Raw genomic sequence first — 21,625 nt, 5'->3', positions numbered from 1 at the left:
TTAACTGCTACTAATTGAATATCTGTCATGTGAGAAGCAAATAACAGACGGCATTATCTCTAATCCTTGTGATATTCCAGGATTCAAGCTATTTTGCCCTCTTCACAGATGATGAAACTGAGCCAAGGAAAGCCAAATGATTTGCACAAGGTCACAAAGCTAATCAGAGCATAGTTCTTGAACTGAATTCCAGTAGCACGTTTAGTTTGAGGATCTCCTCATATAGAATGTTCCTTTTTAAAAATTGCATAATTACATAATAACTCGATAATCCATCCAGAGTTTTTTAAAAGAGAAATTATGTGAAACTCATTGACACCTTGAATATTACTGTGCTTTCTTGCAGCATGTGAACTTATGAATCAAGGTATCTTGGCCCTGGTCAGCTCCATTGGCTGCACGTCAGCAGGATCCCTCCAGTCTTTGGCAGATGCCATGCATATCCCCCATCTCTTCATTCAGCGGTCAACAGCTGGGACCCCAAGAAGTGGCTGTGGACTCACCCGCAGCAACAGGAATGACGACTACACTCTCTCGGTTCGCCCACCTGTCTACTTGAATGACGTTATCCTAAGAGTGGTCACAGAGTATGCCTGGCAGAAATTCATTATATTCTATGATAGTGAATATGGTAAGTGTTTGCAATCTGGGTGAGTTTTGTAAACTGACATTTGCATGAGAAGCAATTGCATTAAATGTTTAAACATTTCAAGGAGCTTACTTACTGTTACTTGTGGTAGGGTGTTGTTTGTTTGGTTTGGTCATATTCTTTTTACAAATCTTACAAATCTAGCAACAGCAACCAAAAATTTTGTTACTATCAGTAAGTTGGTTATTTTGTATGAAGTTAAATTTAAAAATAAATACTTGTACCTAACACTCAGTTTACAAATGTTTCTGAAAGGAATCTGACACCAATACATCTTGATTTTTCAAATAATAGACAGCATTGTCTTTAAAGACATAAAGACAGCTCTGTCTTTCTCCTCTTTTTAAAAAATGTGTGCTTCTATAGAATACAGAAGATCATTTTGAGTAAATCTAAGAACACTGAAAAAAATTACTACTTTTAATTAATTGGTTCAAAACAATGATATATATACACCCTGTTAGACTTTAATATCTAGTACAACTTTGTGGCATCACTAAAAGTATATAATCTTATACTTAGCACTGCATATTGTCTACAGTGTGAAATCTCACAAAATACCAGGTAGAGTAAAACTGCTTAATATATTTAATCTTTCAACATAAAACGCAAAGCATTGTCCCTAAATTTACCATAATTTGAGGAGAAAAATGCTTTGTTGCAGTGTATTTACTTGTGCTACATTAAGAAAAGTCAACAAAATAATATTTTTTTGTTTAAATTTCTTTTTTCTGATTTTATTTACCTATTTTCTAACTGACTGGATCCCAGAGATCTTCAAATAAAATTTTCCTCTTTTGTTTTGACATAGGAAGGAGAAATAAAGTAGAGATGAATTTGACCAAATAAAGGGAAGTGAACAGATCTCAATAAAGAATGTGTGTTTTGAAACTTGTTTTCTTAGAGGTTGTCTTGAGAAGGATTCTTGGAAAAATTTTCTGCTCAGTATGGATGGGTCCTGTTTTTAAATTTTATCAAAAGAAAATCAAAGAGGATTTTACTCTTTGTAGTACAACTTATTTTTCTTAGCAAATAAGTAAATAAGCATTTAAAAAATGACTTTCTTGTTATAAACTACCCAGCATTATAAACAAAACAACACTGGAAAACAGTTACACAAGAGAAGGCCAGAAAGTACCATCAATAGAACTGAGAACAAACAAGTTGGCAGAAATCTGGGAAGCAACAAATAAGAAAGAACTCCTGTGGACTCCCAGGGAGGGAGAGCAAGTGGCAGTTACATTTAGCCCTAAATATTCAAAGGTTGCATGGGGTTCTGGCAGCCAGACTCCCATTAAACTTGATGGGTAGGCTTCAGCCAAAGTCAGTGCACTCTCTAGCAATACACGTCCTTTGTCTCCAAGACGGAAATCCTTATTTTTGTTGCTTAATTCACATTATTTAGGGGTCACAGAACAAAGACCTAGGGACTGAAATGAATAAGTGAAATAAAAAGGATATAAAAATAATTGGCCCATCAGTAAAAGTAAAGACTGGACCTAACACAAGTCTGAAATTTGCTGATAGGATTATTTAATGGACATAATAAACTCTTTATCTCTGGAATCAACGTGCTGAATAAAAATCGCCTTTGTCGATTTTCTTTCAGTCAGATTACTTATGACCTTTTATAACATCAATGGTGTTCTTATGGTCTCCAATCAAACATAAGTTGAGATAGTGAATTTTGAAACCTGAAATCTTTCTTGAGGAGGGAGAAACACTTTTCAGTTAGTACTATCAAAATAGTCCTGTAAAATAAAATACAATAAAATAAAACAGAAAAGTAATATTTGGTCAGGGCATTTTCACAATATTAAAATGAGAATTTTACTCTTTGATTATAAATGCCCATGAGGAAAGAAAATCTTTTGCTAGCTCATTTCCAAGTATATGTTGATTTCAGTCGAAAAATTATATAAGAGAAGACTTTTTGTTATTGATGAGATAAATATATTTTTGAAAATGTACACTAAATACATAGTCACAGACTCATGTACATACATTTAAAATTTTTCATTCTTTTTTCCTGGTTTTTTTTTCTGAGTAAATAAGATGAATTAATCATGCAATGTCTGTCTGGGTCAACGTCTGTTAGATACAGGCTTTGTTGTAGGAATTTTCTGTACTCTGGTGATGATCTTGCTTTTTGATTTATTTAATTTACAATTTATAAAAAATTACCCTGCCTTATTATTAAAATTATTTCTAGTAATACCTTTGTTTAATGACAGAAAAATTTCCTTTAATACTTACGATAAATCTTGCAAGTAAAAAATTGGGCTGTGGTCCAAGGTCTATCCAAGTGCCTTGTACTTTGAAGAGGGCTACATGTATTTACATATCTATTCATCAGTGTCATCATTTTAAGTTCAAACATTGGAATTGCATTTGACTTTCATCTTGGTTATCAATAATTTCTTTCGTTAAGGAGTGAATTAAGTATTATCTATAGATGGAGTTAGGAAGCTTGCTGGGACCAAATGTTATTGAAGATATATTTTGTTTAGAAAAATATACATTTTTTATTATAAAGATGTGGGGTACAGTTCAGGCTTAGGTATACAGACATTGATCATGCAGGTACCCTTGTTGATGAGGTATGCCCCTCCCTTCCTTAGCAGTTTCCTTCAACTGCCTATCCCACCCCCCACCCCCGACAGTTTCCCATAAAGACTTTAGCTTCTATATCAAGTTAGAGAAACCTTTTTTCAAAAGTGATTAATTGCAATTAAAAGGACAATATAAAAGTCTACTTCAATTTCCTTAGCAAAGAAAATTCTCGTCTTTGATTCTAAGTAAATGAATGAAAAGAGGAAAACAATATGAAACCTTTGGATTGTCTCAAGACTTTTTTTTTTAAGGCTTGAAAAGAGGTTAGGAAGTGTTGAGCTTTTAAAAATGTGACCTTCAGGAAATGTTCATTGCTCACTTGCTTAAGTGCAATGCAAAGTATGAGATTAAAAAGTATTATAAAATGTAGTTTTACCCTTTAAGAAGTTTGCTTAACAAAAATGGTAAATATTTATATGTTTCTCTTAATAGAGAAAATAGTGGGGCAAGTTTAATGGATGATTTGAACTAAATGCTAGTGGTATATAAAGAAGAAAATGTTTTACTCTGGCATTAGTGATTAAAGACAGCCTTGGGAAAAGTTTAAGGCCTTCTTAGAGAAGATCTTATAGGTGAATTTTGGTCTTCATTATGGAAGTTAGGTAGGATTTTAAGAGGCAACAATACATGAAAAACAGACACGCAAACAGAGAGAAAGTGTAACCAAGTCTTGCTGCAGTTAATATATTAAAAATTATATATCTGAACATTTTATTTGTCAGGCACTAGAATAAGTATTTTATATTATATCATTTAATCCTCTCAACAACCCTATGAAACAGGTAATATTACTGTCACAATTTTACAAATAAGGACACAGAAACAATTGATGGGTAACTTGTTTACAAAAACGTAGCTAAGTGTCAGATCTGAAATGTAAAGTCTGACAGAGCCTATGATCTTAACCACATATGAGTTTAAAGGAGTTGCAATCAACTATCACTCAAGAATATAATAATAATGGATAATTTTATAGAGAACATTTACTCTATCCAGGCTGTGGTCTAAGTGTTCCACATGTATTATCTTATTTAATCCCCATAATGACCTTCTAAGGTAGTGAGGGCCTTTTTGTTTGTCTGTTTGTTTTTACATAATATTGTTTTTACATAACTGGGTAGTGGGAGAAGCCTACTATAAGTAAATAGAGAAAACCAAATTCAAACACTGATAGTCTCTTTTATAATCCTTGCTTTCAACCATTACAGAATTTTGACACTACAGAAATAAGAAAAGGATTAATTTCTGACAAACTGTGAAATAAAAAACAAATGTTCAAAATATAAATAAAGAATCTTCTGCATTAAAGAGAGACTTCAAGCCTGCAAGTTTCCAACATACTAACACTAAGGAAAAACACTGCAAATCAATTAGAAAGGTTTAGTTATCATTGGAAGCATGGAAATAGGAGAGTCATTGGGCCAAAATAATCTGACCTATCTGTAGCAGAAAAAGATGCATCCTCTTTGTAGGGAAAAATGGAGTCTTTGCAACAACAAATAAATCCTTTTGTACTTGAGTTAATGCTTCTGGCCAAGTAGAAAGGTTTATGCTGAAATGTAAGGAGAAAGCCACCTGGCTTTTTAAAGTAAACTCTGATGGTTCATAGGATTTGTTTAGTTGGCTGGGATAATAACCATTCTGTCTTTTTTTTTTTTTTCCTTTGCAAATAGAATACCAAATTTATAGAGACCACAGTATTCCCAGTTGAAAAACTGCAGTCTCAGAATCTCTTACAGAGAGGCATTGTGATATAATGTTATCAAGAATTGTGAACAGTCTGAAAATTTACCCTATTTGCAAGTTAACAATTTAGCTTACATCAATTTCATGGATACTGGCAGGATACACTGTGCTAATGGATTAGATAGAGAGGACTTTAATACTCATGGCACAACAAAAGCACGAGTCTCAAATTAATGTTAGTTCCTCTTGACCTCCAGTCCCACAAGGCAATGGGAAGCAGTTCAGGTGGATACTATAGGTGTAGTGGGCTTGCATGACAGTGAAGGAACCCTGAGTTTAGGGAACCTGTAAGTTTCCCTCTCTAGTGAAAATTTCTGCTATCACAATGTGCAGTAACACAACTATGGAGAATTATCTCCCAATAATAAAGTTCACTTTTCTCAAATACTGTTGGTACAAACAAATTTTCCCATGAGTTTGCCACTCCACTGGCTAATCTGAATGGCAAAAACTTGGATCCAATCTATTCCATTTTTCTCCTATGCATTTATTTAAAGATACTATAAACAGGACTTAAATGAGCAAGATTGATCTCCTAGACTCAGCCATCTAAACAAATCCCTTGAACCATTAGGGTGTACTTAAAAAAGCCAGGTGACTTTCTCTTAAAATTTCTGCATAAATCTTTCTACTTGGCCAGAAGCATTAACCCAGGTACAAAAGGATTGATTTATGGTTAAGGAGACTTCACCTTTGCCCACAAAGAGAAAGCCTCATCTATAATTACCCTGGCCAGTGATTTAAAGGTAACCTGAAGGAATTCCAAAGTGTACTGGTACCATTGTTTACTGAAGAAAACTTCAAGGCGAGATTTATAATAGATGCCTCCCTTTGTAGGACAAACTGTCCAAAGGATTCACAGATATTGCCCCATGTAGCTCCCCAAAATAAATAAGAATAGTCTCACTTTAGAGAGATCTCATTAAACTAGGACATTATCTACTGCCAGTATTTACTTAAACTCTTGAAGATTTCTCATGACCACTGTTAATGTGAAGTTTGCATGTCTTTAGAAGGTGGTAATCTTCACACAAAAATTGTAGTACTGAATGTGTGCTTGGTTTTCCTGAGGTGGCAGGGAGAAGGATTAGGTACAATTTTGGGGACCCCTGGCTGGGATACAAATCAGTAGTACATCCTATGTGGCCTACTGATTTGTGCCAGGATTTCCGATTTCTATAGAATAATTAAGACCAGTCCTTTTTTGTGAGGATAGTTGGTTCAATCTATCTTGATTGTCTACTCCAGAAGCCAGCAAACTACTGTTGGGCCAGAAACCTCTTTTTGTAATTAAAATTTTGTAGAAATACAGTCATATGCTTTAATTTGCATGTTGTGTATGGCTACTTTTGAGTCACAATAGAATAGTTAAGCAGTTGAAGCAGAAACAATATAACCCACAAGACTAAAATATTCTTATCTTAACCTTTGAGAAATAATTTAACAATAACTTACAAAAACACTGGTGGGGTTTTATGCCACCCATCTGGTGGTTTTCTTGTATTTATTTATTTTTACTTATGATTTATTTATTTTAAAGTTGTGGGGTACAATTCAGGATTAGGTAGATAAGTGGTCATTTTATAGGTAAACTTTGAGTCTTCCTTTGGTCCCCACTTCACCTGCATTGAGATGATATACCCTTGTTGATGTGAAGTGCCCTCCCCCTTGGCAGTTTCATGCTACTGTCAATTCCTTTCTTACAGTATGATGATAAATGTTCAGGGTCCTGTGGTTTTCTTACTACCCCATGTAATGAGTGAGAATAGTGGTGGAGAAGGTATTTGGAGCTATGACAGGTGTTCTGCATGGGAGCAGTGATAGGGTGCATCCTTGTTATTTCTGGTAGACTTTTAGTGATCAAATTACAAATAGAGCCTTCTGGGAAGGAATGGCAGTTCCAGCAGTCAGTTGTTTAAGGCACTTATCCCAATTTGGAAGGTCTGCACCAGGATGTTTTCTTTCATGGAGAAGGTTCCAGCAATCATTCTGAAAATCAAAGACTATCCTTTTTCTGTTCCTTTAGGGGGATCTTCGGATGCTCCCTTTTCCTGTGTTGGAGTTGTTTTATTCTATCCCAATAGCTGCAATTTTACCTGTTTTTCAATTATAGAGCCACAAGAACATTTTTATAAAACTTACAGAGACTGTCCCCCCCACTTTGGCCTTCATCACCATTATAAGGATAGCTTTATAAGCTGTCTTCTCACAAAGTGATCATTATCCTTATGATGCAGAATCATGTCATTCCAAACAAAAACTATAGGTGGTTGCAAACAAAATTAAGTACAAATTTCCTAGGCTCCATTTAGAAGAGTCTGTTCACCAGGTTGATCTGGTGAAAAAGAAGCAAACATCATGCCCAGGAAAGGGAAGAATAGAATTCTGAATTTTAAAAATCGGTCTAGATAATTCCACACTACTTTCATGTTGATCATTGCACAGAAATATGCCAAGATAAATGATTCCTCTCTGGAACACCTGAATTAAGTGAAAAAAATGCACTACTAAGGTGTATGAACCAGACAGTGATGAGGAGATAGAGTTGGACATCTTTTTGAATCAATATTTGAGGAAATTATTTCAACATTCAACAGCATTAGAAGTCTGTTGATGGTAGAGAGTGTGAAAGATCCATCAAGTTTCTTGACTATTGGGCTATTATTGAACATCTTTTGCATACTTTTTTCAGATCAAAATGATCCAGTAAGCTTAAAACATGACATAGATTAGTTTCAAGGACTACAAATATAATACCTAAGTCAGATGATCAGACTGGAACAACAATATCATAACCCAAAAAAGTATTCACAACATTTTCAGGTAGTCTTGACAGATAGTCAGAGATCCAAAACAATCACTGTACTTGGAGTAGAAGGGGACCATGCCTTGTGTGATGTGATCTTCCCCACCAGGAGACAAAGGGTTCAACTTTTAGTGGGAATCACTAGCATTGCTGTGACAGCCTTAGTTACAGACACAATAGTGTTCTTTGCTTTGTGTCCAGATAATAGATATATTTTCATATCCAGTACAATCATGGACTCTGGCTGCAATGGTGGCAGTCTAATTGTGTCTGTCTCAATAAGCAGCTTGAGACTAGTTGATCTCAGATAATGAACTTTGACTATGGCATTCAACATGAGCGACACAGATGCAGTAGTGATATACTTCCACAATTTATAGCTCCAAAGAGGATGTCACTAATGTACTACTCTATAGTTCTTTAAGTGGCAGACCAACCCACTAAACTGCTGGGCAACAGACCAGCAGATATATATATCTATCTATCTATCTCATAACAGTCATTGAGGGGAGTATTATACAGAGATATAATAGTTAACACTGCCCTTTTAGCAGAGTAAGCATACCCATTTTTAATATTGCATATCTGGTGCTAAGCTTGAATGACCCAAGCAATCCACAATGAACCATTATAAGGTTTAAGTTTAGCAAAGCCATCACTGTTTTAATTGTTTATGGAAACCTTTGTACGTCAAGGCTCTGTAGAACCAGCACTTCATTTTAGGTGGTAAAGTAGGAATAACGTCTTCTCCAAAGGGATAATTTGCTTTTGATTTGTACTAGGTGAGCAAGCTTGTTGGACCCTACATGTCTTGTTAATTGTTGAATTTGAGGTGAGTCTTCTAAAAAAGGGACTGTCAGACCATTCAAATATGGGATCGGTTTCAGTGAGTCCAACAGAAAGCCAATATATGCTCTTCAAAATGGGTGCACCTGGAAGCCATGTTAGGGGAGCAGCAAGTCCAAAATCACCGGGTGAGTTTCTAGGAGGAGGTTGCCTTCCTTCTGCAAAGGCTTCAACTGGAGTAGTCATCAGACACAGTCAGAAATTCCCAAAGCATCCAATGAAGCACTGAATCTCTCTTTTGGCAAAAGGAGAAGAGAGCAATTTTTTTCTTAACTTCAGGAGGATTGCGAATGGTAAATCCATCCACAAGAAACTTTACTGGTGACCGTGCTCCTGAATTTTCTTAAGGCTTATCAGCCACTTCTGTTGGAGGAAGTATGATAATGCTGCAATCAGGGCTATTAAGACTGAAAGTTTTGACTTCTCAACCAACAGTATATCATCTACATACTGAAAACTTTGGTTATCAGAGGATAGAGGTGCTCATGCTAAATTTGAAGCCAAATTGCTGGGAAGTCTGTCCCACTTCACTAGCGATTCTCTACATGAGGTTGTTTCTGATAAGAAAAACCTCCCTGAGCATTGATGAAGCAGGAAAGTAGAAGCATACAGCACACAAATTCCTATTACATATACAGCATAAGAAGAAACAACAGGAAATTAAATTGGTACAAAGGGACCCACATACATATCACATTAGCTTCCCTCTCCCACTGAGAACAATTGAATCTGGGCATCCTTCCCTCTCCTGCCAGGACTGGACAGGTGCTATATCCAACAAAGACATACAAGTTTGAGTCCCTCCTCTCCCCAAGGTTTCTCAGTATAACATACTAAACTATACTATAATAAGGATCCTTCTTATTAATGTAGACGTATGGTAGAGGTGTGAAGGGAAGGGTGAGGGAATATGGACAGAGAGATCTGCTGTACAACAACAAGCAAGGTATTCTCTGTTTCAAGTAGCCTTTGCCAAGCAAACATGTGATCCACCCAAAGCACTGTGTATCATCATGGGTAACACCATTTCTCTCTCTCTCTCTCTCTCCCCCTCAACATTGATACTAGAGGGATCAAATCTGTTTGAATGTTGTAGAGAAGAAGGCTTCAAATATTTTCAAGTATTGGAGAGAGATTGTGTTAATCCTTAGAATGGTACTTGCTTCAGAAAAAAAAAGTGTTTACTTGTTTCCTATTAAGATTCTTTAAAACTTGATTGGAATAAATGCTAGCTGATGAATTTATACTTCATGACTAGAAAGGCAAGCTTTTCTGATTTTCATACTGCTTTCTCAAGGAGTGCAATATGTTTTGAATGCTAATTTTACATACTTTTTTGACTGTCTATGAGAAACAAAAATAAATATTTTGACAACACCTGAAAAATTTTGAGGTATAATTTATGTACATCAGGGAATTAAAGCCAAGAGGCTCAAAAAAACATTTTTTTAACTGTGGCTCTCAGCCCAATTCTCCCTCGGCATAGTCTTAATGCAGTCTTGCTAATGTAACTTAGAATAACTCTCTATTGACAATGAGAAACTAACAACCACCCTCCCAAAAAAAGAAAAAAGAAAATTAATACCACAGATAGGTTATATAATTTTAATGAAAGGCCACAATTTGTAGCTTGTATGTTTAATTGCTACTGGAGCATGTTGGCAACAGATGATTATGGGAAGGAATTTACATACATGAGAAACAGAGCCCCTACTTACACTAAACTAAATCTAATTTGTATCAGTGTAGAAGAGGAAAGAGGATATGAAAACAAAGACATATGTGAAGAGGAAATGGCTGATAATTAGCCAAAATTGAATTACATTCATCAACCCACTGAGCCCCAAGCAGAACCAACTACAAATAAATAAATAAATAATTTAATTATTAATAAAATCAAACAGATGCCTCTATTTGAAAAAAAAGCAGGCTTAAATAACATGGAACTAAACTATTACCTTCAGAATATAGCAAAAAGAATACATCAAACACAAAACATCAGAAAAAATATTATAAAAATAAGAGTGGGAATAAATAAAACAGATAAACAGTAGAGAAAACAAAAAGTCTAAAATTAGTCATCTTTTGGAAAGATTGGTAAAATTGATGAACCACTAGCAAGACCATTATTTAAAAATAAAATCCAGAGGAAAAAAATTTACCAGTATCTGGAATAAAAAAGAAGCTATCACTACAGAGCCTCCACATTAAAAAAAATATATGTATATATAAGAATAGGAATTCAAATATATTGAATATATATATTAAGCTGGAAGTCTTAGCCACTGAAATAAAGCAAGACATAAAAAACAAAGAATTTGGAAAAGAAGAAGTAAAAATTCTTTATTTCTCATTACATGATTATGTACATAGACAATCCTATGAGATCTATAAAAATACTAAAGCTTGCAAGCTAATTAGCAAATGTACAACCTATAATATTTTATAATAATTACATTTCTCTATGATAACAGTAAAAAGTTAAAAGCTCAAAGCATAGCATTAAATACATAGGAATAAATCTGTAAAATTCTGCAAAACATTTACACTAAAAACTACAAAACATTGATGAGGAGTTATTAAAGAAAATTTAAATAATGAAGAGAGATATGTTCACAGTTTAGAAAATTTACTATTAAGATATTAATTTTCTATACATTGATTTAAGATTTATGGGATTTATGGAATCCCAAGCAAAATCTTAGAATTTTTAAATTGTTTCTCTAGAATCTTTTCCAGGAATTGATAAACCTTCTAAAATTTAAATGGATTGTGTAAATATTTTATATAGCCACAACAATCTTGGAAAAAAAGGACAAAATTAGATGAAATACTTTACCTGACTTCAAGGTTTATCTGGTATTGGCATAATAATTGACAGATTAATGAAAGATAATATGGAGTCTAGAAATCATCCTACACTTATATAGTCAATTTATTATTAACTAACATGCCAATAAGTTCAGTGGAGATGTTTTTACTAAATGGTGCTGATTCCATTGGTTCCCATCCCAAAACTCTAGAATCAGAATATTTGCAAAGTAGGCCAGCAACACATATATTTTTAAAAAATCTGTGAGTGATTGTTAGGCCAGTTTTATTCCTTGATGAGACATCTGGAGACAACTCATTTCATCAAGTCTGTTCTTCCATATCATTGACTAGTAGTTCCTTTGCACCTGCCAGAAGACTCCAAGGAATACAAAATGCTGTATTATTTGATTGTATTATTTGTTTGTTTGTTTGTTTGTTTGTTGTAAGAGTCTCACTGTGTCAACCAGGCTGGGGTGTCATGGCATGATCACTGCTCACTGCAACCTCGGTCTCATGGGCTCAGATGACACTGCTTACTCAGGTTCCCAAGTAGCTGGGACTCCAAGTGTTCACCACCACACCCATCTAATTTTTTCAATTTTTTTGCAGAAATGAGGTCTGACTATTTTGCCTAGGCTGGTCTTGAGTTCCTAGGCTCAAGGGGTCCTCCCTCTTTGGCCTCCCAAAGTACTGGGATTACAAGAGTGAGTCACCACGCCCCACAGGAACTATTTTCGATGGAGTTTGTTTTGTTTTTTTCACTTTTGGACATTGCACATTTCTCATTGTCAGAATGTTTTTCTTCATATGAAACTGAAGACACATATATGGGACAAAATGAGTCATTTTCTGGAATAATATAAATTCATCTCTTTTGCTTATAATCATTTAACAATAAGTAAAGAAAATGACCATAACCCCCATACTCATCTTAGTCCTCTACTGCCAAAGCACTGCAATCAATCCATTTTTCAAATTAATGTGCATTTCAGATATTCCTATTTTCTAACTTTTTTTTTCCCTATCTACATTAGTTTTAAAGTCTCTCTGTATAAGACCTGACACATTTCCTGATCATACAATATGCCACATATTATCTTGTCACTATAAAGAAAGATGACACCTTTTGGTCTCTATTTAGCAAATACAAAACACTTGTACCTTTTTGTATTTTTTCATAATTTCTGCTTGTTTACTTTTATGATATCTTTATTGTGCTGTCATTTTATTGAACAATACTTCCAATTTTGCATTAACCTTGATTTTCTTAGTATACTACTCAGAAGATTTCAACTAAATGTTTTCCAAAAAGAAGTGTGGTCAAGTAGGTGGATTATAGTATTGAAAGAGACCCATGAGAGGCAATTTAGCAGTAGTCCATGCAGACTTACTATCAGAGTTGTCTAAGTAATGAATTAAGATAGATGTAATAGCCAATAACTAGATTCCAAAATCACAGTCTTGCAGCTGAAATAATTCAGAAACCAGAAAGTTATAGAACTACATAGTCCTTAAACTAGAAAAACAGCAGATAGATTGCTTTAACAGAAAGATTCTATTCTAAGAATATTGATGAAAATAAAAGTTGAATTTTGGGTCTGGGAGAACTGGATAGAACTGGTACACTATAACAGGACAAGCTGTAAGCAGATAATGTGCTTTAATCTAATGGGTTTCTTGAGTTCTATAATTTTCCTTGCCTAAGAATAATATTGAACCAGCAATCTAATATTGGGATAGATATACTGGAAGATTTTTGGGGATACTTTAAGTTGTGGAGACTGAAGAGCTATTAAAATAACAAGGAGCTGAACAATTTATTACAGTAATCACATAAAAGTATTACCTTATTGAAATCAGTTAGATACTCTGTTACCATATCCTCATTTCTCCTTTCATTCATGTGTTGGCTTCATTCTCAGGCAAAACAGCAGGTACAGGTGACATCAAGCCTATCCTGACAGGTTATTTTATACTAAAGAAAGCTCCTTTCTCTTCCTCTGTCTATATATCTTATGGTTTGCACATAAATTTATATTCATATATCATATCTCACACCCTTTTGGGGTCCTGACAATCCCTAAACCAAATAATTTGACCAGGGATATGAGAAGCTCTGAGTTACACAATGACCTCTGGTGGAAGGGTGAAGGGTAGACACAAGTAGACACATGCACTTCCTTTTTTGTCTTGAAGAAATCTTGCTTATAAAGAAAAATTATGGAAATTATAAACTGTCTCATTATAATTCATTATTTTAAAATAAATTTGAAAACATATACTTCTAACGTTTAGTTCAAATGTGTTTGCTTTTATTTGTTTTGGTCGTCTAAAATTTATTTTATGATCATAGTCTTTCTGACATCTTTCTTACTGTTTTAGAAGAGTTTTTACCATTCTACAAGATTTTAGACAATATACAAATCTCCACTGTAACTTGTTAAGCTGCTTCTGAAAATCAGATACCTAGTGGTACATGATAGGTGTTGATAAAATCAACTGTCTTAGCATGGTAAAGGTTGAATCATATAAACTGAGTAGACACATATACTTTTTGACATTCATATACACAAACAACCAAAGACAAATTCAACTGCAGGGATTAATAGGATGGAGTTATTTATAGGCTTTTCTCCACACTGAAAAATCACTTATTTAATGATTAAAAACTGAGGGTCAGTACATAGTCAAGTGACCTGAGCCATATCACCCTTTCCTTACAATGCAACTGCCACATGTCCTTTTGAAATGAACACTGAATGACCATCTTCATGAATGCATTACTAAGAGTCACAACATTTATTCCATGAAGTCTTGACGTAGGTTTAATCAAGGCCCATCATATGGACTCATTCCTCTTAATTGATTGCAAATGTTTATTATTACCCTGAGAGTGTTTTCAAGTGTCTGATGACTATAATATTACTGACTTTCTCTCTAGACAGTCTTAAGGCTGTTTATTAGTCATTTGGCTACTTTCCAGCTTTCAGTTCTCTCATTTACCTCAATGTGCATCAATAAGCTTATAATTAATCCAAGCATCTCATTGAACTTTTTTTTGGCATTAGTATATATGATGTTACGTAGGTATAAATTGTAATTTCTACTACCTTAGATTTATTCATTAGTAAAATGTCCTTAATAAATGTTGGTCAGCATTATTATAAAGATGCCTCTCATGCTGAAATACTGTGATCTCATTCTCAAATAACAAGTTCTTATTAAATAGAAAATCTCAATGATGGCCCACTATTGCTAGACTGTGTTACCTCAAAAATATAGCACAGCATATTATTATCTTCATTTTTTAAAATACAAAGTAGAAATACAGCACAGATGCTAAGGAAATACTCAATAAAAGATTCCAATTACTTTTGAAATGAGGATCCTTCTAAGCAAATTTTTAAAAATATCTCAATGGTTAAAAGTCTTATGATCTCAGGAAGCAGGACACTTATAGTGTATGCTTTGCTATTCATATCTTGGGAAAATCCATTCAGCTCAGTGATGTATCTCATGTATCCAGCAGTATGACACATTCCTTTTTACCTTAAAAAGAAGTCACAATGTGGCTGGGTGCAGTGACTCATGCCTGGAATCTCAGTACTTCGAGAGGCAGAGGTGAGAGGATTGCCTGAGCTCAAAGTTCGAGACCAGCCTGGACAACTTGGTGAGACTTCATCTTTACAATAAATAAATAAAAATTAGCTGGACATGGTGATGCACACCTGTGGTTCCAACTACTTGGAAGGCTGAGGTGGAAGGATCCCTGAGACCAGCAGGTCGACGCTGTGGTGGTGGTGAATGTGCCACTGCACTCCAGCCTGCGTGACAAAGTGAGACTCCAACTCAAAAAAAAAGCCTCAAGGTTCTAAATATTTATTTTAAAGCTTAGCATTCTGTTATAATTTTAGAAACAAGATTGAATGTAGTGCTTAAGTCTTCCTACTCCAAATGAGGTCTTCAATGCATTATGTGATTAAAAAACTAAATGTGTGTGATCAGTACAAAGGAAGACGAGATGAGTAGAGGGAAAAAAATCAGACTTGAAAACTTAGTGATAGATTACCTATTGAGTTCAATATTTTAAAGATGATATTTGAAAACAATGATCAGCCGGGCTCAGTGGCTCAGCCTGCAATTCTGCGCCTTTGGGAAGCTGAGGTGAGTGGATTGCCTGAGTCCACGGGTTCGAGACCCGCCTGGGCAACTTGACGAGACCTCATCTCTACAATAAATCAAAAATCAGCCAGGCATGGTAGCGCGCGCCTGTAATTCTGGTTACTGGGAAGGCTGAGGCAGAAGGATCGCTGGAGCCCAGTGGGTCGAGGCTGCAGTGGCCGGGAGCGGCCACTGCACTCCAGTCTGGGCGACAGAGTGAAACTCTAACTGAAAAAAAAAAAAAAGAAAAAGAAAACAAAGATAAGATTGAGAATAACTATTTGGATATGTTCCAGAGAGTGACATAAAATTCCGTTAAATTGCAACAGTAATTTGGAAAATGGGTAGTCTTGCAAGATTTTTCTATCTGTATTGGGGTCTGTATTATTTTCAAGTGGCATAGATAATACACTTTTTGAAAGCAGGGTTTTTGTTGTTGTTGTTGCTGCTGCTGTTGTTGTTGTTTTTGGCCCAACATTCTCTTACAAGTACTCCTTACAATGCTTGACACATAGTAAGCTGAAACTCAACAGGAATCTGTTTGTTTTAGATAGTTATTAATTCCCTTCCGTTTCTTTTCTCCCATTGCTCTTATTGGAATTATTGCGTTAAAATGTAATTTTCTGTCAAGTATTCATTTCCTCCACTAAACTATAAGCACCTCAAGTACAGGAACTGTGCCTTCATCTTCCTCACCAAACTACCAAATGTTTGCTAAAATATATATATATTAGTCAAGATCCTTTCTCATGCAAGTGGCAGAAGCTTACTTCAAAATAGCATTTTTTAAAGTGACTCATGTAAGTTGGGAAGTATGGGAAACAGCTGGCTTGCCTTTGTTTTTTACTTTAGTTACCTTCTCACCAGATATGCTGGCTCCTGCAATTCCAAAACTACATCATGACAACTTGTGGTACACAAGAAAGACCATTTCTTTCTATTGCCCATATATCAAATTTCAATCCCTGCCTGAGTCTGTGTCTATCCCCAAATGAATTATGTAGCCCAAGGACACAGAGAACTCAAATTGACCAGCTCCAGACGTATGACCATTCAGTCATACAATGTAGAGGGTTGGGCACATGTGGAACACAAGAGATGTGTGCAGGCTCACGTCTAATTTAAAAATGGCATCTTGTTTTTGAATAAAGGAGAAGAAATACTAGGAAGGTAAGAAACAAAAGACATCAACAGTGAAATTGATTCCTATTTTAAAGGGCTATGTAGGTGACTAAGTAAGAATCCAAACCTGGTTTTCTGACTTCAAAAGCAGTGTGTTTTTCCCTAGATACAATGTTGCCTTATAAGCAAAAGAGGGAAATGTTGACGAGAAATGACTTATAAATGACTTCTTATCAGATTGCCCTGAACCAAAACAATAACTTTTGACTTCATAAACTTAAGAAAAATTTCAGGATGAACTCAGTCTCCTATGTTGCCCAAATTTCTCTTCAAAACTGAAGGACGAACCGGGCTCGGTGGCTCAGCCTGTAATCCCACGCCTTTGGGAGGCTGAGGTGAGTGGATTGCCTGAGCCCGCAGGTTCGAGACCCGCCTGGGCAGCGACACCTCATCTCTACAATAAATAGAAAAAATCAGCCGGGTGTGGTAGCACATGCCTGTAGTTCCGGCTACTTGGAAGGTTGAGGCGGAAGGATCGCCGGAGCCCAGCGGGTCGAGGCTGCGGTGGCCGGGGGCGGTCACTGCACTCCAGTCTGGGCGACAGAGTAAGACTCCAGCTCAAAAACAAAACAAAACAAAACAAAACTGAAGGACATGTTCTCCCAACTGCGGAGACGGTTGGCAGTTGATTACCTTCCCTAGGAATTGCCCTCAGCTGAGAACCACCTCACCAAAGTTCATATATGGCTGCAAATTCCCCTTGCACTCACCCTAACTTGAGGTAACTCTGAAGACCATCCCACCTCCAGAGCTCCCTGCAGCCCTTTGCTGAGACTGCATTACAGCCCCATGTCTCCCACTGTGGCTCTTTCTTTCTCCCATTCCTTGTTACACAAATGCTCCTGAGAACAGTCCCTAGTGCCCTTTCCATTCTCCAATCTCAATCTCAGAATCTACTTCTCTAGAAACCCAACTGTCTATAGTTTAGTATGCTTTTCTCGGGCTTGAAGAACAACTAGAGTTTCACTGAATGGTAACTGAAAAAAATTAAGGGTTATTGGGAAAGATACTCATGTGTTTGTTGTTTCTTAATATTTTTCATTTCAAATGTTCCTTTATTTTAACAAAATATTATACTAAAAATTAGGACATGTGACTATCTAGACTTCATCTTCTTATACAGTCCTACACAGTCTAGATAGGAAAACATACACCCATACACACACACATACACACACACAAAAAGCAGTGTGTGCTAATCTGGATTTTCCAATAACTACTCTTAAAGGAAGCAAACATATTAGACTAAGAGACTATAATCTAGTCAGTGTGAAGGATGTTTAGTGTATCTAAACACTAGGGAGGGAGAGGATCCATACTCTTTGTGATTTTCCCAAAGAGTCTCTGACATAAAGAAGGTTAAGAAGTTGGAGCACTGGTTCCCAACTAGTCTCTTAATGAGACCATCCCGTCAGATGAGAGAAAAATTCATGGGCTTTGTCCTAAAAGTTTCTGATTCCATAGATGTGGGGTTGGGAAAAGAAATCTTCGTTTTCAACAGGTTCTCCAGATTATTCCAAAATAAAATTCAATGGATTGCAATTCAAAAAATACAGTCCTAAAGATGAGAGTTCTATTTTTATATCACTGGTATAAAAAATATCACCACAAATTTAGACGTTTAAACAACTCAAATGATTATTTTATAGTTCAGTAGGTCAAAAGTCTGAAATAGGTTCTCAGCCGGCTAAAGTCGAAGTGCCAGTAAGGCTGTGTTCTTTTTTGGTGGCTCTAGGGGAGAATTATTTTACTTGCTTTTACCAGCTGCTGGAGATGACCCGCCTTTCTTCACTCGCAACCCCTCTTTCCATCTTCAAAGCCAGCAACCTTGCATCTCTCTGGACAGATTCCTTGCTTCATCCTGTCCTTCAGGAGTCACATCTTCCTTTGACTCTCCTGCTTCTCTCTTCCCATCTTAAAGACTCTGAGATTACACTGGGCCCACCCAAATAATATGGGATAATCTTTCTATTTTAAGGACAGCTAATTAATAATTGCAATTCTGTCCACAGCCCTGATTCATCCTTGCTATAGAACCTAACAGATTTACAGATTCCAGGGATTCCAGGGTGTGGACATTCTGGGGAGGCCATTACTCTGCCTACAAGTTTCATTTATAGTGCCTAGGAAAAAAATATGTCCTCCCCTTTGTTTTATGTTTAATAACTCACTTAATGAGCCTTTTACCACTTGCTGTTATGTAATTATCTGGTCAGTAGAATTAATAATCACTGGAAATTACCAAAGTTACTTTTTAACTTTCTGTTATCAATAAATAGCACCTAGTCACACCCTCTGGTCTGGAAGTTCCTTCATGTCAAGTACAATGTATTTTTTATTTCTGAAATATGGAACTTATCTCACTGACTGCCAACTAATCAGCATACAGATAATGTAGCTGAATGATTGTGATGGTTGAATATAATTATATTCATGTTTAATTTAAAAAAACTGAAGGCCCACTCTCTCTTTTGATGACTCTTTTACATAGGGCAGTTAATAGACACATGATTTAGTTTCTTTTTTCATTGATCTTACCAGTCGCCACATATCATGGTTATTGGTGTCACTTGCTCAAATAAGCAAAACTGTTTCTGTTTAACATTTCAAGAGTCTACCTTGTACTTTATACTTGCTGTTTTGGGTAGCTAGTCATCAGTACATTTTAGACAATCTGGCCTAAACCAATGTGACCGGGTGGTCTCTTAACAAACAGTTATGTACCATTATTAATAATAATGCAAGCTATCATTTGTTAGACTCTACACTGGATTTTGTGCACACACACACACATAGACAACCCTTACTAATCTAATCTTGAAGATTTCTACAAGATAAATATTTCTTCATTTACTGATCAGGAAAACTTTTCAAAAAATTTTACAAACACATACCTAGGGATGACAACCAGAATTCCACAGTTAAGAAACAGAGGAGTTATAATGGTCACTTTTTTGAAAGATAACAGCATACATATTACTTCTGATTTTAAAATTAAATCTAAAAAAGTCATACTGCTTTAAATCAAGAGGAATTCATTTACAAGCTCAATTTGAATAATATAATGAAGCAAGTCACTTCCAGACTTAAACTGCTTCTCATTCTACACGCATAGGCAATCACCCAAACAAGGCAGATCCTCTACTTAAACGTCTAATAGATTAAAACTGTATTTAGAATAAAATCAAAAGCTTCTTTTGCGTCTCACAGTGGTCTACATAATCTGACCCTCCCACTCCATCTAACTTCATGTCTCACTAACTAGGCTGCAACCATGCTTGAATCTCATAGGTTCTTGGAACACCCAATCTCTTGACTACTTTGGGGCATTTTCTGAGCTTTTGTCTTCTCTTCCTGTCTGTTTCCCTAGGTCATATCTTCTCATTTTTATCACAGTTTTCTTTCTTTTTTTAAAAATTGTAGATGTTTGGGTAACAAGCCAGGATTAATTACACAAACAGGTTTCCTAGACCTCCAACTGGCCCTCGCTTTCCCCAGTTTAGGACCAAGTACCCTTTGTGCTGCTACACACCCCCTCCCTTCTCCCCTCCCCTGGCAGTGTCCTTCAAGTACCATTCTCCCCCTTGCACTAATGTGATGAATATTCGGGTCCCACTCATGAGTGAGAACATGCAGTATTCAGTTCTTTGTTTCTGTGATAGATCACTAAGTATGATGGTCTCCAACTCCATCTAATTTGCTACCAATTTAACCCCACAGCCCATTAAATATCAGTTTTTCAAAGAAAGATTTCTAAAGTATTCTAATTAGAATAGATCCTTCTCCCTACTCTATTATCATCCACCAATACACCCTTATTTGTTTCCTTCCAAATAAATACTCAGTGTGATTTGTGTTTATTAGTTTGTTTACTTGTTTGTTGTCTATCTCAATGTACAGTTGGGTATTCACAGATGTACTTGTAGCACACAGCATTGTGCCTGGTATTCGACAAATTTTAGGGGGAATAAACTTTTTCTCAAAGTGAAGATATGAACTTGCACTGGTATTTTATTTTTATGGCCAGAAGATTTTATAGACTATAGTCATCTGAAGCCTTATTCTCCTGTTACTATGTTTTCTGAGTATCTTGAATCTATTTCAATGTATTTTTGGTTTTGTTTATTTTGTATTTAGATGTGCATTTATATAATTCAAATATAAAAACAACTTAAAATTTGAAATCAAGAATCTGTTCTGACATGTATTCTAAAGGGACATTGGTTCTGGGGTGGGGCCCAGCTTTTATATTTTTAATAAGTTTTCCAAGTGATTGTGATTCACATCAAATTTGAGAACATCTGCTTTGTATGTACATAGTCCTACCAAGTTATTCAGATTTAGCCCTTTATTTCATTCATGCCTCAGAGTCTTATGCCTTTATGTACTTTCTGACTTGTATATTGAGTGAGTACATAATATCTTTATTAGTCCAGGTCTTTTATTTCATGCTGTGTGCTAGCTGAGGCTTTTGTTCTTTTAACCTGTTTTGATGCCCATGTTCTGAGTTTATAATATAATTAAGAATAAAGAATGTAAGTAGAATTTATGCAGCATATATATTCTAAAGGTTTTTAAAGTCATCAGATAATTAACATGTTATAGTTATAATAATTGTTTTAAAATAAAAGCAAGCCGGGCTCGGTGGCTCAGCCTGTAATCCCACACCTTTGGGAGGCTGAGGTGAGTGGATTGCCTGAACCCGCGGGTTCGAGACCCGCCTGAGCAGTGAGACCTCATCTCTACAATAAATCAAAAAATCAGCTGGGCGTGGTAGTGCATGCCTGTAATTCTGGCTACTTGGAAGG

The 21,625-nt window shown here is 35.7% G+C and overlaps 1 protein-coding gene across 1 annotated transcript in view; it reads left to right on the top strand.

The window, feature by feature from the left end:
• Window positions 1–346: 346 nt before the first annotated feature.
• Window positions 347–21,625, top strand: part of LOC103255968 (glutamate receptor ionotropic, delta-2-like) — a gene marked incomplete at both ends in the record, with an annotated part of 22,965 nt that continues 1,686 nt past the window's right edge. Inside the window, one exon of the mRNA XM_008053870.1 lies at window positions 347–631. Coding sequence (XP_008052061.1) covers window positions 347–631 — 285 coding nt within the window. The remainder of the gene's footprint in view (window positions 632–21,625) is intronic.

The sequence above is a fragment of the Carlito syrichta genome, unplaced genomic scaffold (genome assembly GCF_000164805.1).
Source record: "Carlito syrichta isolate Samal-C Ts95f unplaced genomic scaffold, Tarsius_syrichta-2.0.1 Scaffold288788, whole genome shotgun sequence".
In the NCBI taxonomy this organism is placed as follows: Eukaryota; Metazoa; Chordata; class Mammalia; order Primates; family Tarsiidae; genus Carlito; species Carlito syrichta.
Note: the sequence above shows the minus strand (reverse complement) of the source record. Positions and strands in the feature narration are given on the sequence as shown.